Source organism: Pristiophorus japonicus, chromosome 2, assembly GCF_044704955.1.
Source record: "Pristiophorus japonicus isolate sPriJap1 chromosome 2, sPriJap1.hap1, whole genome shotgun sequence".
Classification (NCBI taxonomy): Eukaryota; Metazoa; Chordata; class Chondrichthyes; family Pristiophoridae; genus Pristiophorus; species Pristiophorus japonicus.
Window position 1 is genome coordinate 62,322,507 of NC_091978.1, and position 19,041 is coordinate 62,341,547.

The following is a 19,041-nucleotide window of genomic DNA, read 5'->3' on the forward strand; positions in this document are numbered from 1 at the left end:
TGTTGGAGGATGCACGTTTCTCCCAAACTAAAGTCTGATGTGCATGTGTATTGTTTAAAACTGGCAGACTATAGGCCAAGTGTCTATTAGTGCCAGTATTTGCTTTAGTTCCTTTGAGCTTTTAACTAACAATTACATCATCAGAAGTAAATAAGCCCTTACAATATTTCAAAAGTAATGCAACTCATGAAGGAGCAGTTTTGATTTTGATCTTTTGCAAGCTGGACATTTCCAATTAAGAGTGTAAAATGGTGCTGTATCCAAACCACTGGATTGCCTATAACAGAGGGTTAGCGGGCACAATGGTATTAACAAAACCTCCAGTGTTAATATTGCACCACATGTTGGCCTTGAAATATTCTTGCAACTCCTCAGGTTTTTGTCTCAGTCCCATATTGAGCAGCTTGTTGTCTGTAGTAAGCACAGTTCAAACATCACATCACATTGTTATTGCCTGATCATCCTTTGTACCCTCACCGTGTGCTTTATCAACTCACTGATACATGCCCTCCTCATTCACTGCAATTACTTTTAAAGGCTGCATCTGTTTTAGTTAAATTCTAATGAAAATTACAGAAATGGTAACAGAATTACTACTCACAAACACTCCTGTTGCTATGCTGAACTACACAGGTATTAGTAGTACAGCTAACCAATCAGGTGAGTGAAAGATTAAGCTGTGTGCTTATACTGCAGCAAAGCATATGGTTTGTGTTAATGTATACACCTTTGAATTGTTGAACTTGGTGATGAGATTTTGTGTGGGTTAATTCCAATGGAAAAGAAAATTGGGCGGCATGTAAAACAGTCTGCTGATTCGCGATCACCTGTTTAGAAACATAGAAAAATAGGTGCAGGAGTAGGCCATTCGGCCCTTCGAGCCTGCACCGCCATTCAATAAGATCATGGCTGATCATTCCTTCAGTACTCCTTTCCTGCTTTCTCTCCATACCCCTTGATCCCCTTAACCCTAAGAGCCATATCTAACTCCCTCTTGAATATATCCAGTGAACTGGCATCAACAACTCTGCGGCAGAGATTTCCACAGGTTAACAACTCTCTGAGTGAAGAAGCTTCTCCTCATTTCAGTCCTAAATGGCCCACCCCTTATCCTAAGACTTTGTCCCCTGGTTCTGGACTTCCCCAACATCGGGAACATTCTTCCTGCATCTAACCTGTCCAGTCGTGTCGGAATCTTATGTTTCTATGAAATCCCCTCTCATCCTTCTAAACTCCAGTGAATAAAAGCCCAGTTGATCCAGTCTCTCCTCATAAGTGAACCTTCGCTGCACTCCCGCAATAGCAAGAACGTCCTTCCTCAGACTAGGAAACCAAAACTGAACACAATATTTCAGGTGAGGTCTCACCAAGGCCCTGAACAACTGCAGTAAGACCTCCCTGCTTCTATATTCAAATCCCCTAGCTATGAAGGCCAACATACCATTTGCCTTCTTTACTGCCTGCTGTACCTGCGTGCCCATTTTCAGTGACTGATGAACCATGACACCCAGGTCTCGTTGCACCTCCCCTTTTCCTAGTCTGCCACCATTCTGCCTTCATGTTTTTGCCCCCAAAATGGATAACCTCACATTTATCCACATTATACTGCATCTGCCATGCATTTGCCCACTCACCTAACCTGTCCAAGTCACCCTGCAGCCTCTTAGCATCCTCCTCACAGCTCACACCGCCACCCAGTTTAGTGTCATCTGCAAACTTGGAGATATTACACTCTATTCCTTCATCCAAATTGTTAATGTATATTGTAAAGAGCTGGGGTCCCAGCACTGAGCCCTGCGGCACTCCACTAGTCACTGCCTGCCATTCTGAAAAGGACCCGTTTATCCCGACTCTGCTTCCTGTCTGCCAACCAGTTCCCTATCCACGTCAGTACATTACCCCCAATACCATGTGCTTTGATTTTGCACACCAATCTCTTGTGTGGGACCTTGTCAAAAGCCTTCTGAAAGTCCAAATACACCACATCCACTGGTTCTCCCTTGTCCACTCTGCTAGTTACATCCTCAAAAAATTCCAGAAGATTTGTCAAGCATGATTTCCCTTTCATAAATCCATGCTGACTTAATCCGATCCTGTCACCGCTTTCCAAATGTGCTGCTATTTCATCCTTCATGATCAATTCCAACATTTTCCCCACTACTGATGTCAAACTAACCGATCTATAATTACCCGTTTTCTCTCTCCCTCCTTTTTTAAAAAGTAGTGTTACATTAGCTACCCTCCAGTCCATGGGAACTGATCCGGAGTCGATAGACTGTTGGAAAATGATCACCAATGCATCCACTATTTCTAGGGCCACTTCCTTGAGCACTCTGGGATGCAGACTATCAGGCCCCAGGGATTTATCGGCCTTCAATCCCATCAATTTCCCGAATGCAATTTCCCACCTAATAAGGATATCCTTCAGTTCCTCCTTCTCATTAGACGCACTGTCCCCAGTACCTTCGGAAGGTTATTTGTATCTTCCTTCGCGAAGACAGAACCGAAGTATTTGTTCAATTGGTCTGCCATTTCTTTGTTCCCCATTATAAATTCACCTGAATCCGACTGCAAGTGACATATGTTTGTCTTTTTCTCTTCACATATTTATAGAAGCTTTTGCAGTCAGTTTTTATATTCTCTGCAAGCTTTTGCTCGTACTCTATTTCCCCCCTCTTAATTAAACCCTTCGTTCTCCTCTGTTGAATTCTAAATTTCTCTCAGTCATCAGGTTAGTTGCTTTTTCTAGCCAATTTAAATGCCTCTTCCTTGGCTTTAACACTATCCTTAATTTCCTTTGTCAGCCATGGTTGAGCCACCTTCCCAGTTTTATTTTTACTCCAGACAGGGATGTACATTTGCTGATGTTCATCCATGTGATCTTTAAATGTTTACCATTGCTTATCCACCGTCAACCCTTTTAGTATCGTTTGCCAGTCTATTCTAGCCAATTCACACCTCATACCGTCGATGTTACCTTTCCTTAAGTTCAGAACACTAGTTTCCGAATTAACTTTGTCACTCTCCATCTTAATAAGGAATTCTACCATATTATGGTCACTTTTCCCTAAGAGGCCTCGCACAACAAGATTGCTAATTAGTCCCTTCTCATTACACAATACCCAGTCTAGGAAGGCCAGCTCCCTGGTTGGTTCCTCAACATATTGGTCTAGAAAACCATCCCTAATACACTCCAGGAAATCCTCCTCCACCGCATTGCTATCAGTTAGGTTAGCCCAATCAATATGTAGATTAAAGTCGCCCATGCTTACTGCTGTACCTTTATTGCACACATCCCTTATTTCTTGCTTGATGCTGTCCCCAACCTCACTACTACTATTTGGTGGTCTATACAACATCCACTAGCGTTTCCAGCCCTTTGGTATTCCGCAGCTCCACCCATACCGATTCCACATCATCCAGGCTAATGTCCTTCCTTACAATTGCATTGATTTCATCTTTAACCAGCAATGCCACCCCGCCTCCTTTTCCTTTCTGTCTATCCTTCCTAAATGCTGAATACCCTTGGATGTTGAGTTCCCAGCCTTGGTCTCCCTGGAGCCATGTCTCCGTGATGCCAATCACATCGTATCCGTTAACTGCTGTCTGTGCAGTTAATTCATCCACCTTATTCCAAATACTCCTCGCATTGAGGCACAGAGCCTTCAGACTTGTTTTTTTAACACACTTTGCCCCTTTAGCGTTGCAACACTGTTCAATATGAATTTCATCCTATGGGCTCAATTTTCCCCAAAGCATTTTTTTGGCGTCCTTGAAGAGTTACGCCCGATTTTTTGTGGCCCAAGTATGCCAAAAAAAAAGTGTTGTAAGTTTCCCCTTAGGATCTCTTCATTTTGGCTTGGCCTAACCCAAGGGGTGGTGGAGCCTTGATTTGCGCCAAAAAGATCGGCTGCCATGGTAACCAGGGACACAAGCATACAGCCACCTTGCAACACATTAAAAGAATTGAAAAACACAAATAGCAATTTTCCTCCAACTCTGCTGGAAGGGCTTTTTGGTCCAGTCCCATTTTCAGTCAACCACCGCTTCAATTCTCCTGTCAGTGCGTTCTCCTGACGGTGCGCTCTTCCGCCCCTAGCCCAGGCCGAGTGGCCTCCTGGTCCGCTCCCTAGCCCAGGCCGAGTGGTCTCATCCCTCCCGGTCCCCGCACCTAACTACACCCAAAAGGCTCCCTCCACCCCCTCTCCCTCCCCCCATCTCTCTTCCCCATCTCCCTCTCCCCCTCTCTCTTACCTCTCCTGCTACACTTACCTGCGCCGATTTCTTTAACTCTGCAAGGGTTTTCTCGAGAGGCCACATCCGCTGGCCTAAGTAGAAATGGAGTAACTATTAGCTGGCCAAAGTTGCCTAAATGACCACAATTGGTGTAGGTGGCTGGTAACGCCCCCTTTTGAGAGAAAAAAAACTTACCTAAAAAAAATGTAACTAAGTGAGTTACGCTGGTGCAAATTGATTGGAAAAACTAGGGATTTTTAAGTTAGGCCAGAAAAAGCAACCTACTCCAAATAAAGGCGCAAATACTGGGGAAAATTGAGCCCTATAATACTCCAAACAGCACCTTAAATTTAAATAATCTTGATTTAAAATCACTTTTCTTTCACCCAGAAGAGACTTGTCTGTAAGGAGTTGTCATCTGTCAGCCCTTTTGTTTGTTACCGTTGGGGACATGGAGGAGATAATGACAGCTAGCCAACATACAGATGGATAATTTCAATTACAAAGTAATTTTTAATGACTAATTAGAACCAACCCTGATGAGACATTCAGGCACAGACTGTCTCATGAAAGCAGGGAGGCACCGATAATGCTGCACTGAGTTGGCAGGCCAGACTCTTGCCCCACTCATCACAGACTAATTTTGGCAAGAAGGCCTAAAACAGGTATTTGGCCCCTCATTTACATATATAAGGCACCTAACACTTGTTTTAAGCAGTCATCAGAGACGCCTGACAAATAGGCCAATTTCGGGTCAGATGCTTTTCAGATGTTCTTGGGAAGCAGGATTTTGGTCCCCAAAATTGTGCCTCTTGCACTCGTTTGACAGGCATCAAAATGGGCGCAACGAGGTCCAATTTCTACCTCATTATGTTCATGAAAAATTGTTTGGCAAATGCCATTTTTGTTAGGATAAGTAGAAGACTCAGAATTGTTTTTATCATGATGATGCCATGCACATGTGACGTTACGAGGCATTTGGACCTGATTGACAACGTGACATTGCCTGCATTTTTACATAAATACAATAGCTCTTTATAAACACACAATTTACAATTCGTCACGCGGATTTTAAAATTAGGACTATAGATATAGATGCACTGCTGTTTAGAAGCTTTTCTGTACACTAGTGACATGAAAGGAATGAGTGAAACTTGCACATTTAATAAACTAGATAATAGCTGTGTGGGAGAAAACTAATATTTGAACATCATTTGCAAGGTAATTTCTGCATCACATGTGGTTAATGTGAAGTTTAGGATGACAATATATGTCTACTGCTGTTGTAATTCACAGTATGTTTCAAAGGGTGATTGGATTTTCCATTCAATAACAGATTATATACTTTTGTACGATCGGATCAGCTGACCAGTGACTGCTAATCGCAGTTATCGATTAGCAAGATTTGAATTAAAACACAAGCTTGGGGTGGGAGCCGGGCGGGTGGGGGCTGAGCTGGGTGGCAAACCATCCTCACCTCGGCAACGTGCAACCCAGGAGATTTGAACTCACCAGCCCAAAACTGCACGCCCCCGGCCAATTTCCCGACCCACACCGGTGGAAAGTGGCTGCTGGGCGGCGGGGGTCAATAGTGGGCTGCAGGAGACTGCTATTGGGGACAGAAGACGCTCTGGTATGTCAATCATGACAGGGGGTGGGGGGCTAGCCTAGGGCAGAGAGGCCCTAAACTTTCCTCGTCAGGCTCAGAGAAGGACTCCTCCAGACCGTGTGGGGAAAGCCAAAGCAATTTTTAAAACGTACCTTTCTGGAGGCCTCTGGTCCCGACGCCTCTTCCTGCTAGGTTGACCTGGCGGAAAAGCTACAACGGCTTATCCACGCAGGCCTCTGATTAAAATAGAGTTGGGGCCTTGATGATGTCATTGTAGCCCAATCTACATATTTAAAGAAGGACCTTGCTTGTTTCCCGAGAGTGTCCTTCAGGCCGGTTCCCATCAACAACAACAACTTGTATTTATATAGCGCCTTTAATGTAGTGAAACGTCCCAAGGCGCTTCACAGGAGTACTATGAGATTTTTTAAAATTTGACACCGAGCCACATAAGTAGAAATTAGGGCAGGAGACCAAAAGCTTGTCAAAGAGGGAGGTTTTAGGGAGCGTCTTGAAGGAGGAAAGAAAGGCGGAGAGGTTTAGGCAGAGAGTTACAGCAGGATAAAAATCACGACCTGTGAGAAGAGAGCGGCACCTAGGCAGTTAAGCCCCCGGGCAATTTTAACTGCCACCCCGCCATGTTTCTGCTTGGTGAACAGGGTTAAAATCACTCCGACAATATCTTTGTCACCATCGGATGCTGAATTATTGTCAGGGTAAAGGGTCTTCAAAATGTGGAATTATTTTTAGTAAACATGTTGGAATGTGCAGTCTTTTTTGTTCGGTTAAAAGGTCACAAGCATTGAAGTAAAACCCATGGCAGGTTGAACATTCATAACTAGATTCAGTATAAAAGTCAAGCATGTTGTTTATGAGTATCTGAGCTCTGCTTTAGGGCGTCAGTTTAAATGGAAAATTCAAAGTTTAGCTCTGAATTTTGCTTCAGACTATTGAAATTGCACCTAAAGAAAATTATACTGAAGAAAATTTTTGATTGTGTTTCCTACTTGATCTTCAAGTTCTCTCTATGAGAGTTATCTTACTTTAAGTTACTAGAGGATACCTGACATCTATGGAACCATATCCGAGCCAGGAGTCAACCCCTTCAGGAGAAGAGTGGAAAAAAATTGGGAGGAAAATAAATGAATATCTCTGGGAGAGCTGTTTCACCTTTGTGAAATATAAAAGGCATTCCTTATTCAAAGTGTTTGGGATAATCTTTGTAAGCTGAGGAACCAGTGACTTCATCCACCATCCCCCCAACAGAAGTTTCAGTTAGAATCCGATGCTCAGGATTGTTACGATCACTTCTTTAAAAAAGGTAGAAATTGGGGTTTGTAACAATGTCCCTGGTCCTACAGTTACCGATATTTTTTTTACAGTTCAGATCCCGCATTGTTGAATATATCCTTGAATAATTAGAAGGGCGGGGATGGGGTAGATGGTGGCTTCTTTTGTTGAGTGGAGCACTGAAATGGTGCAATCTGTTCCCAACTCATGCTTATTCCTGGACTTAGGCCAAAATCAAATCAGTATCCTTAAAAGGCATTTGGCCAACGTTACTGTTTGGGAAGAAAGAAAGGCCGGAAGAGGGGTGCACGGTGGTGATTGAAACCACATCACATGAAAGTGATACACTCCAACGCAAAGTTTAATTCGAAGCTGAAACAAAGATTTTGAAGGCTGATGTGAAACTGTAAAATTGAATGGGATTTAGACAGTCCTTGATGAGGAGGGTAAACACAATGGACTGGTAGTACTGATACACGAGTGGGGTCAATACCTTCAGCCAGGCTGATTATGTGAACCTATGCTTGTGAGGTTTCTGTAAAATTGTAATTTAGGAGCTTCCCAAATGGTCAAGTTGGTAAATCCATTTCCTGGCATTTAAAGGAAAGGAAAATTCAGCCTTGATTCCTGCTTCTAATGACTCATCGAGTGACTCCTGAGGGAAACTGCATGAATTGAGAACAGCACCGAGCTTAGCTTGGACACTCTCCTCAGTCTGCTGATGCTATTTGCCGCACCACACACATGAAAGATGGAGCCTTGAGAGAGGCACCACAGGTCTGCCATTTATCAGAATGAGTCACTACGGGTCTTGAAGAACATTGGGGGAACAGGGATTTTTTAAATCTAAGTTGGTTAGCAAAACACATCAAATGTGTTGGTGGAACTTCAACTTTACAAAAAGTGTCTGCCTAAATGTTGCCTATTTAGTGAAATGCCTTGAGGTGTGAAAGCAAAGGGTTAACAAACATAAATATTATATCAACGTGCGAAACTTTGGAGAAGTATGGTTTCCTTTGCAGAGCTGTTCCATTACCGAGAAAACTTGAGTAAACCTTTTAGAAACATAGAAACATAGAAAATAGGTGCAGGAGTAGGCCATTCGGCCCTTCTAGCCTGCACCGCCATTCAATGAGTTCATGGCTGAACATTCAACTTCAGTACCCCATTCCTGCTTTCTCGCCATACCCCTTGATCCCCCTAGTAGTAAGGACCTCATCGAACTCCTTTTTGAATATATTTAGTGAATTGGCCTCAACAACTTTCTGTGGTAGAGAATTCCACAGGTTCACCACTCTCTGGGTGAAGAAGTTCCTCCGCTTCTCGGTCCTAAATGGCTTACCCCTTATCCTTAGACTGTGACCTCTGGTTTATTTCATCTTGGAAAAACTTTCTGCATTTTGTTTAAGAATTGTAAATGCAGTCTGATGTCTAAGTATCATAATTAACCATGTAGTCTGTAGCTGTGTCGATTATTAAATACTCAGACCGTGAGCTGAACAACACTCCAATAAAGTCTCAGTCACCTTGTTCCAATTTATAGCCAGCTGACACTGAATAATAATCACGTTAAAGAATCTTCAAAAAAAAACACTTGTTTTTAATAAACATGATTCAATCTCTCTTAAGTATGTTGTGCGTATAGAACAATGCCATTCAATGAATACAGTTTGCACAAAATGTTTTTGTCTCATTTTTAAAATAGCCATTTGTCTTAATTGCTTGGGGTTTATAATGTATAAGGAATGTCATAAGGAAAATGTAATGTGCTTTTAAATGTGCGCATTTTTCAAATTAAAAATTCATTTATATCTATTATCCGAGTTGAATTCTGATTTTTAAGACTTTTTTCTGATTAAAAGAAACTGCTGAACACAGGATTATGGTTTGATAAAGGGAAGCGGTTACATGGACGATGGCGACCTTTCCAATCTTGCGCATTCCTCTGTTCCTTTGTTTATTCAGTGTAGCTCCTTTCCGATGAGAGAATCCTGACATCCCATTCCAGAAGCTAAGTCCTCAATATAAAATGATCTGTCATTTCATTTGACCTTGCTAATCAATCTCAGATTTGAAAATTTCATTTGACCCAGCATCCACAGCATTTTTGCAGAGTTCATGATTTCCACTACTCTGTGTGAAAAAGTGCCTCCTGATTTTCACTTCCAAATGGCCAAGCTCCAATTTTAAGATTATGCCTCCTTGATCTGGATTCCCCCACCAGTGGAAATTGTTTCTCTGCATCTAAATACTCTGTCACTCTGATGATATATTCCAGTAACTTCTCCACAACTGATGCTAAACTGACGGGTCTATAGTTACCTGATTTCTCCCTCCCTCCCTTCTTAAATAATGGAGTGCCATTTGCAATTTTCCAATTGGAAGGCACAGTTCCTGAATCGAGAGAACTTTGGAAAATTATGGCTAACACATCTGCAATTTCCTCATCTATTGCATTTAATACTGAGGAGTAGAAACTGATTTGTCTAAAGTAAATTATTTTTTTCCATTATCTTTTTTTTAACATATTGAATCCAATAAGTTCCTTTCCTTGACTTACTTTTAGGTTCCCTTGCAGCACTGGTATTTTGTCCCCTTCCTCAACTGTGAATAAGGATACAAAATATTAATTTAACAAATCTGCCATTTTCCTTTTTATCCTTTACAGTATCACCTACATCCGTCTTTAATGGGCTCGCGTTCCCCTTCACGCTTTCTCTTAATATGTTTATAGAAACTTTTACTGTTAGCTTTAATATCCATTGGAAGTTTTTATTTCATATTTTTTCCATAACCTTTTGCACCTCTTATTACTTTCTTTGTCTTGCTTTTTACAGCTCACCCTGACTGCTGGATACCTTTGCTGAAGTATTCTAGTCCAATGAAAGAGCTGAAAACACAACACCAAATCTTCTTTATAAATGCCAGTCTGTTAATTAGACATTGAAATGGGTCAATTTTGATATTTATTATTCACAGGCTATCATATATTAGGAATTCTGTAAAGCACTGTAAACCATTTTGGGGTGTCATGAGGTAATGAAAAGTACTATATAAATGGCAGTTCTTTTTTTCTTGAAAAGAAGAGCTTTAAATTGCCCTAATGCACTATACGTTTTATTGTAATACAGCTAGCATCATATGTTTTGACACAATAGCCTAGATTTTACAATTTGAGTGCCGTTTGGACTAGAATGGTTAGAAGCAGATTTTTGACAGACTTAATTTGAAGTGTGCTGTTTGCTTATAATTTTCTGAGGTCAGTTCATTCTACAGCTTCAGCTGCAGATCAGCAGAGAGTTCACGAATAGTGGGAATGGAAAATTACATGTAAGTAAAATTTAAAGGGTTTGGAACGAGTCAGAATAAGGTGGAAAGACTCAGCAGGCAGCTGAATGCATGAGAAACCTTTGCCAAGGCTGATGGGGAGAAGACTAGGATGTGACAGGAAAAAAAAATGAAGTAAAAGGAAATCTGACATCCAGAAATGAGTCTGCAGGCAAATGACAGTGCAGTCTCCCCTTGTGTTGGATAACCACTATGAAGAGGAGGTGCCCCTGCAGGAAGTGGCTGTGCAGAGGGTGGTCCTATTTGTGGCACCATGACACCATCCTTATAGATTCACATTGTAGTATGCCTAGAAAGAGGTGAAGGCAAGCTGGGGGCCATAGTTGCAGGGTAATGTCACTGGCTGTGCCAGCCATATGCTGCCAGCGTCCTAACAGTGGATGACACAGCTCTGCAACTGGCTATTTACTGACCCAGACACTGCAGAGACAATTCCCCAGTCATCCAGATATGGTTGGTAGCATCTTAGCAGGTTCAATAAATCAGGTTGTGCTATCTGTTCTATACCTTGTCATGACTTATTTTATGGAGCATTACCGAAAGCATGTCCTGCTGTAGCAAGGATGCTTCCAATCAGGCATCCAATAGTGCATTATGTCAGATGTTCACTTGTCTTGCTGGTGCCATTGGATCTGCTGTCACAGCTTCTGTTGGGACCAGGAATCACCTCAAGCACTAATTGTTTGCCAACACATTTGTTCACTTCTGTCTACGGATGCAGTTCTGCAGATAACACAGTGGACTGGATTTTCGGTTCTGCTCATGTTGGGGCGGTAATGACGGCGAGGCGATAAAGATTGCGCCCGGGAACAGTTTGCGCCTCCATCAGCAAAATTCATCAGCTGGGCCCTGAGTGTGGGGTGGAGGGCTAAGGGAGGCACACCTGCTTCAGGGCATTAGATCAACTGACCAAGTGAAATCCCAAGCTAAACAGCCGGCCTCAGAGCGCTGTAAGAGAGGCCTGGCGGGGGGGAGGGGGGTGATCAGAAAAAACCCCACCAAAAACATTCCCAATAAATAACTCAGGCCACCAAAACATAAATCGCAAAAAATATAAATAAAAACAATCACCCTTACCTGAAGTCGACATTACTTACCTCAATGCGGCTGCTACAGCTTAGACCGCCCACTTCCACAGGCGGTCCCAGCAATGCGCTCTATGGGGCACTATGGGTGAGGCAGCAGACAAAAATTGAGCTGGTGTCGCAACCATGGGCGTTGCACACCAGCTCGCCTCTTCCGGGCGGTACTGCTCCACGCCCCGTCAGAACCGGCACCGAAAGTATCGGCAGGGCGCTGGATGCTGGCCGCCCACCCGGCAGTGCTTACTGCCGCCATCACTGCCCCTCCGGGCGCTAACAAGAGCGGCAGAAAACCGAAAATCCAGCCCAGCGTGTCCAAGCCTTGACTGGCAGCACCAGGAGATCTGGGTTAGATGCTAGCCCCCGAACTGCAGCAATAACAGCAGGAGGTCAGGAAGCAGACTGTATGTCCATTTGGATCTCAGGGAAGGAGCCCTGTCAACATCAAAAACCCCTTTCCAGCCTCAGACTACCCACGGGCAAAAGCATGGAAAATCTACTATTTGAAGATTAATTCATTGTGTGGGTATTACCTTTTGCAGGCATAGAGTTGCACGGGATGATATCATATAATACTTGTTGCTATGAAATAGTTCAGGCTTGCCTTGCTGAAAAATGTGAGTATCAGGGGAGGGTCAGCTATGATACTTGTTCCGACATCCCCACAGGATCAAAAGGAACAATGTACTCACTATTTACACTCACACATAGACAATAGCCGCAGGGACAAGATGCACCCATTGAAGCACAAACAGTCTGAGTTAGCAATTTGAGAAGAGGGGAGAAAATTGGAGAAACAACTGTATTTATGACTCCCCTTTTTCCTTTCATTGTTTTCCACAGCATCTTCATTTAATCTATTCTATAAATCCCTCAATCTCAACTCCTGCTTGACTATTACAGACTTTGAAAGTCAGGTTTTCTTCCTCACAAACAGGAGACGGATCCCTCAGCAGGCCATCAACGTACCAACCTGTAGATGGTCATCAAGAGATAATGAAGACAGCAGAATAGATCTTATACATGTGGCTCCAGCAAAAATTGGTGACCTTTTAAATACATTTTGGATTTTCCTTTTTACACTAGAAGTATTATTGTTTTCTTTTTACAGAAGTCATTATGTTTGATCCCCGCCACAAACTGCATTCCCCCTAACCACTGACTCCATCCCTCTCCCGAGCATCAATCTGAGACTACCCAGGTGTCATATTTGACCCTGAAATGAGTTTCCAGCCACATATCAGCGGCATAACTAAAACCGCCTTTTCCCACCTCCGTAACATTGCCTGCCTCCGCCCTGCCTCAGCTCTTCTACTGCTGAAAACCTCATTCATGCCTTTGTTACCTCTAGACTTGACTACTCCAACTCACTACTGGCTGGCCTCCCACATTCTACATTACGTAATCTTGAGGTCATCCAAAACTCAGCTGCCTGTCTCCTAACTCACACCAAGTCACGATCACCCATCACCACTGTGCTCGCTGGCTACTCGCCCTACATTGGCTCCCGGTTAAACAACGACTCGATTTCAAAATTCTCATCCTTGTTTACAAATCACTCCATTGCCTTGCCCCTTCCTATCTCTATAATCTTTTTCAGCCTCACAACCTCACAACTCTAATTCTGCCCTCTTTAATATCCCTCATTATAACTGCTCAAACATCGGTGACTATGCCTTTAGCTGTTTGGGCCCTAAGCTCTGGAACTTCCTCCCCAAACCGCTCTACCTCTCTACCTGTCTTTCCTCTTTTAAGATGCTCCTTAAAACCTACCTCTTTAACCAAGCTTTTGGTCATCTTCCTTAATTTCTTCTTTTGTGGCTCAGTGTCAAATTTATCTGTTTTGTCTTGTAAGACTGCTGTGAATTGACTTGAGGCGTTTTACTACGTTAAAGTTGCTATATAAATAAAAGTTATTATTATTATAAGATTTAAAACTAACCAAAGAATTTCCATATTTTTCCTACAGCATGCTGTCTACAGCTGATCTATCAGCTGATCGAATATGTGACAGCTCCCTTAAGATTTCTTTCTGGGATTCTCATGTTTAATTTCCAATGACTTTGATAAATAAATATATACACAGTATTATTAGCTGATCGAATATGTGACAGCTCCCTTAAGATTTCTTTCTGGGATTCTCATGTTTAATTTCCAATGACTTTGATAAATAAATATATACACAGTATTATTAAAAGACTCAGAAGCACACAACACCACTTGAAATGTGATATAATGTAACCACACAAAATGTTGAAGTTAAGTTTGCCCAAACCCTATTGATCAATAAAAAACAACAGATTTAAGAAAACAACCAAACAGCTAATATAGAACTTTTTTCTTTGTTTTTTTTGGAACGCAAAATAAAAATAGAAGGGATGTCAGTTGATTTATTTTCACCCAAAATCCAGTGCAACACTTTACAATCTTGTCCTACAAGTCTCTCATCTTTATTAGGGGAGCAGTTCCAATTACAGCAATGATGTTGGAGACATACCGAACAATGATAATTATCCCAGCACTGACTCATTGCTGGCGTAGTTGCTTAAGGCCTAAAGTTTGGTTCCATGTCTCTGGGAGTTTAAAACAATTACAAGGTTTGCTCATTCAAACTTTGTTCAACTAACTTATGACCCTGCCCAAACATCTTGGGTGAATGAAATGTTATTGTATACTGTCCACATGAGTGGCCTTTCCTCGTAACTTATTCCATGAGAATGTTGTCCATTGGGTGAAAATAAATCAACTGATGTCCCTTCTATTTTTATCTTGCGTTCCAAAAAAAAACAAAGAAAAAAGTTCTATATTAGCTGTTTGGTTGTTGTCTTAAATCTATTCCTTTTTATTGGTGCAAGGATCAGTCGGGTTTGAACAAACTTAGCTTCAACATTTTGTGTGGTTACATTATATCAAATTTCAAGTGGTGTGTGCTTTTGAGTCTTTTAATAATACTGTGTATATATTTCTTTATCAAAGTCAATGGAAATTAAACATGAGAATCCCAGAAAGAAATCTAACCAAAGACAATGGGCCCTCTAGTGGCTCACTGGGTAAATTCACTGTTTGGTATGAACCCAGAGAGCTCAGGAATATCCTCAATTCAATTCTTGGTCTGACAATGAGGGAAATGCTAAGTTATTTGATCTCAGTTGGAGAGGAAAAATGTTGAGTTGATTTCATTCAGGATAGTATTGGCGGTTCAGTTGATCTCAGCGCTCCTATCCTGCTGAAAAATGTGCGTATGTGGAGAGCTGGTTGATGATAGAGTGAGATAACAGCCCCTATCCACCTTGCCGATAGTTCGTCACACTCAAAGTCTACAATCACATAGAACTGCATTCCATGCCAAAGACAGCATGATTTTTAGGGGAAAAAAACACAATTACATGACAGATTTATTTGAGACAAGCAAATTAGCTTGTACATATTTAATTCTTCCCATGTTCTCTCAATCCAAAATTAAAATGGGCATTGTTTTAAATAGTGTGTCCTGGCACAGTACGATAGAGTGTTCTGTAAAGCAGTAAGCGACATAATGTTCAAATGATCCAGTACAGAGAAACCTTGTTTTCAGACCAACGGTTGAATAAAAATTATATGAAAATTGTATTGCCCTAAATCCTTCTGAGCCGTATCTCATACAACATTTGCATTGAATTTCCTCAGTGTAAACCTCGATTTTTTTTTTGCTTCGGCAGCACTTTATTTCTTGCCACAAATTGCATTTGAAAAAACCATAGAACAAAGTAGGGCAGAAATCTTCCTGGCTGTGTCTAGTTTCAGTCAAATTCCAATTTGCTCTTTATCCTCCAGCGATTTCTGGATTGGCTGGTCCCAGGGAAGCTGGTAGGCAGGTGTCGTTCGCAGAGACATCAGGCCGTCTTCTTTAGCGACTCTTCTGCGGTCAACAAACTGTTGTGCAGAGCCCATTGATCCATGGTCAAGCACTTTTCTTTTTCCACTTCATCATCATTTGGTATGGGGTTTTGGTTTTAGGTGATTCAGAACTATAGGGGTGGCAGGGGGTGGAGAGAGAGAAAAGCAAGACAGACCAACAAAAGACTGAAATGACTGACATCCTTCATTAACATGAATGTTCTTATAATATATGGTATTTTCTGATACAAAAATCGGAAAGTACTAAACAGTAGTAAACTCTGTCAGCTGCGGCTCAGTGGGTAGCACTCTTGCTTCTGAGTCAGAAGGCTGTGGCTTCAAGTCCCACTCCAGAGACTTGAGCACATAAATCTAGGCTGACACTCCAGTGCAGTACTGAGGGAGTGCTGCATTGTTGGAGGTGCTATCTTTTGGATGAAACCTTAAACCGTGGCCCCGTCTGTTCTCTCAAGTGGATGTAAGAGATCCCATGACACTATTTCAAAGAAGTTATCCCTGGTGTCCTGGCCAATATTTATTCCTCAATCAACAAAACAAAAAAACAGATTATCTGGTCATTATCACATTGCTGTTTGTGGGAGCTTGCTGTGCGCAAATTGGCTGTTGTGTTTCCCACATTACAACAGTGATCACACTCCAAAAGTACTTCATTGGCTGTAAACATAGAAAATAGGTGCAGGAGCAGGCCATTTGGCCCTTCGAGCCTGCACCATCATTCAATATGATCATGGCTGATCATGCAACTTCAGTACCCCACTCCTGCCTTCTCTCCATACCCCCTGATCCCTTTAGCCTTAAGGGCCACATCTAACTCCCTTTTGAATATATCCAACGAACTGGACTCAACAACTTTCTGTGGTAGAGAATTCCATAGGTTCACAATTCTCTAGGTGAAAAAGTTTCTCCTCATCTCGGTCCTATATGGCTTACCCCTTATCCTAAGACTGTGACCCCTGGTTCTGGACTTCCCCAACATCGTGAACATTCTTTTTGCATCTAACCTGTCCAATCCTGTCAGAATTTTATATGCTTCTATGAGATCCCCTCTCATTCTTCTCAATTCCAGTGAACATAAGACTAGTCGATCCAGTCTTTCTTCATATGTCAGTCCTGCCATCCCGGGAATCAGTCTGGTGAACCTTCGCTGCACTCCCTCAATAGCAAGAATGTCCTTCCTCAGATTAGGAGACCAAAACTATACATAATACTCAAGGTGTGGTCTCACCAAGGCCCTGAAACAACTGCAGCAAGACCTCCCTGCTACTATACTCAAATCCTCTCGTTATGAAGGCCAACATACCATTTACTTTCTTCACTGGCTAATAAACCTGCATGCCTACTTTCAATGACTGATGCACCATGACACCAGGTCTCTTTGCACCTCCCCTTTTACTAATCTGTCACCATTCAGATAATAATCTGCCTTCCTGTTTTTGCCACCAAAATGGGTAACCTCACATTTATCCATATTATACTGCATCTGCCATGCATTTGCCCACTCACCTAACCTGTCCAATTCACCCTGAAGCCTCTTAGCATCCTCCTAACAGCTAACACTGCCACCTAGCTTAGTGTCATCTGCAAACTTGGAGATATTACACTCAATTCCTTCGTCCATATCATTAATATATATTGTAAATAGCTGGGGTCCTAGCACTGAACCTTGCGGTACCCCACTAGTCACTGCCTGCCATTCTGAAAAGGATCCATTTATTCCCACTCTCTGCTTCCTGTCTGCCAACCAATTCTCTATTCAAGTCAATACATTACCCTCAATCCCATGTGCCTTAATTTTGCACACTAATCTCTTGTGTGGGACCTTGTCAACAGCCTTTTGAAAGTCCAAATACACAACATCCACTGGTTCTCCCTTATCCACTCTACTAGTTACATCCTCAAAAAATTCTAGAAGATTTGTCAAGCATGATTTTCCTTTCATAAATCCATGCTGACTTGGACCGATCCTGTCACTGCTTTCCAAATGTGCTGCTATCACATCTTTACTAATTGATTCCAGCATTTTCCCCACCACTGATGTCAGGTTAACCGGTTTATAATTCACTGTTTTCTCTCTCCCTCCTTTTTTTAAAATTGGGGTTACATTAGCTACCCTCCAATCCATAGGAACTGATCCAGAGTTGATAGACTATTGGAAAATGACTACCAATGCATCTACTATTTCTAGGGCCACTTCCTTAAGTACTCTGAGATGCAGACCATCAGGCCCTGGGGATTCGATCCCATCAATTTCCCGAACACCATTTCCTGACTAATAAGGATTTCCCTCAGTGCCCTCAGTTTCTCATCTCGCTAGACCCTCGGTCCCCTAGTATTTTCGGGAGGTTATTTTTGTCTTCCTCAGTGAAGACTGACCCAAAGTATTTGTTCAATTGGTCTGTCATTTCCTTGTTCCCCATTATGAATTCACCTGATTCTGACTGCAAGGGACCTACATTAGTCTTCACTAATCTTTTTCTCTTCACATATCTATCGAAGCTTTTGCAGTCAGTTTTTATGTTCCCTGCAAGCTTACTCTCATACTCTATTTTCCACCTCCTAATTAAACCCTTAGTCCTCCTCTGCTGAATTTTAAATTTCTCCCATTCCTCAGGTTTGCTGCTTTTTCTGGCTAATTTACATGCCTCTTCCTTGGATTTTACACTATCCCTAATTTCCCTTGTTAGCCACAGTTGAGCCACCTTCCCCGTTTTATTTTTACGCCAGACTGGGATGTACAATTGTTGTAGTTCATCCATGTGATCTTTAACTGTCTGCCATTGCTTATCTAACGTCAACCCTCTAAGTATAATTCGCCAGTCTATGCTAGCCAATTCACGTCTCATACCATCGAAGTTACCTTTCTTTAAGTTCAGCATCCTAGTCTCTGAATTAAATGTGTCACTTTCCATCTTAATGAAGAATTCTACCATATTATGGTCACTCTTCCCTAAGGGGCCTCGCACAACAAGATTGTTAATTAGTCCTTTCTCATTACACATCACCCAGTCTAGGATGGCCAGCCCTCGAGTTGGTTCCTCGACATATTGGTCTAGAAAACCATCCTTTATACACTCCAGGAAATCCTCCTCCACAGTACTGCTGCCAGTATATCCCAATCTATATGTAGATTAAATTTACCCATGATAACTGCTGTACCTTTATTGCACACGTCCCTAATTTCCTGTTTGATGCCACCCCAACCTCACTAGAACTGTTTGGTGGTCTGTACACAACTCCCACTAACATTTTCTGCCCTTTGGTGTTTCGCAGCTCTACCCATATAGATTCCACATCATCCAAGCTAATGTCCTTCCTTAGTATTGCGCTAATCTCCTCTTTAACCAGTAACGCTACACCACCTCTTTTTCCTTTCTGTCTATCCTTCCTGTATATTGAATACCTCTGGATGTTGAGTTACCAGCCTTGGTTACCCTGGAGCCATGTCTCCGTAATCCCAATTACATCACGTCCGTTAACTGCTATCTGCGCAGTTAATTCATCCACCTTATTACGAATGCTCCTCGCATTGAGACTCAGAGCCTCCAGGCTTGTTTTTTCAACACACTTTGTCCCTTTAGA

General features: G+C 42.2%; 1 protein-coding gene across 1 annotated transcript in view; it reads right to left on the reverse strand.

Moving 5' to 3' along the window:
• Window positions 1–15,320: 15,320 nt before the first annotated feature.
• The window catches only part of LOC139230308 (coiled-coil domain-containing protein 68-like), a 100,628-nt gene continuing 96,907 nt past the window's right edge, over window positions 15,321–19,041 (reverse strand). Inside the window, exon 11 of the mRNA XM_070862136.1 lies at window positions 15,321–15,572. Within this exon, the coding sequence (XP_070718237.1) occupies window positions 15,506–15,572 (67 nt within the window). The 3' untranslated portion in view covers window positions 15,321–15,505. The remainder of the gene's footprint in view (window positions 15,573–19,041) is intronic.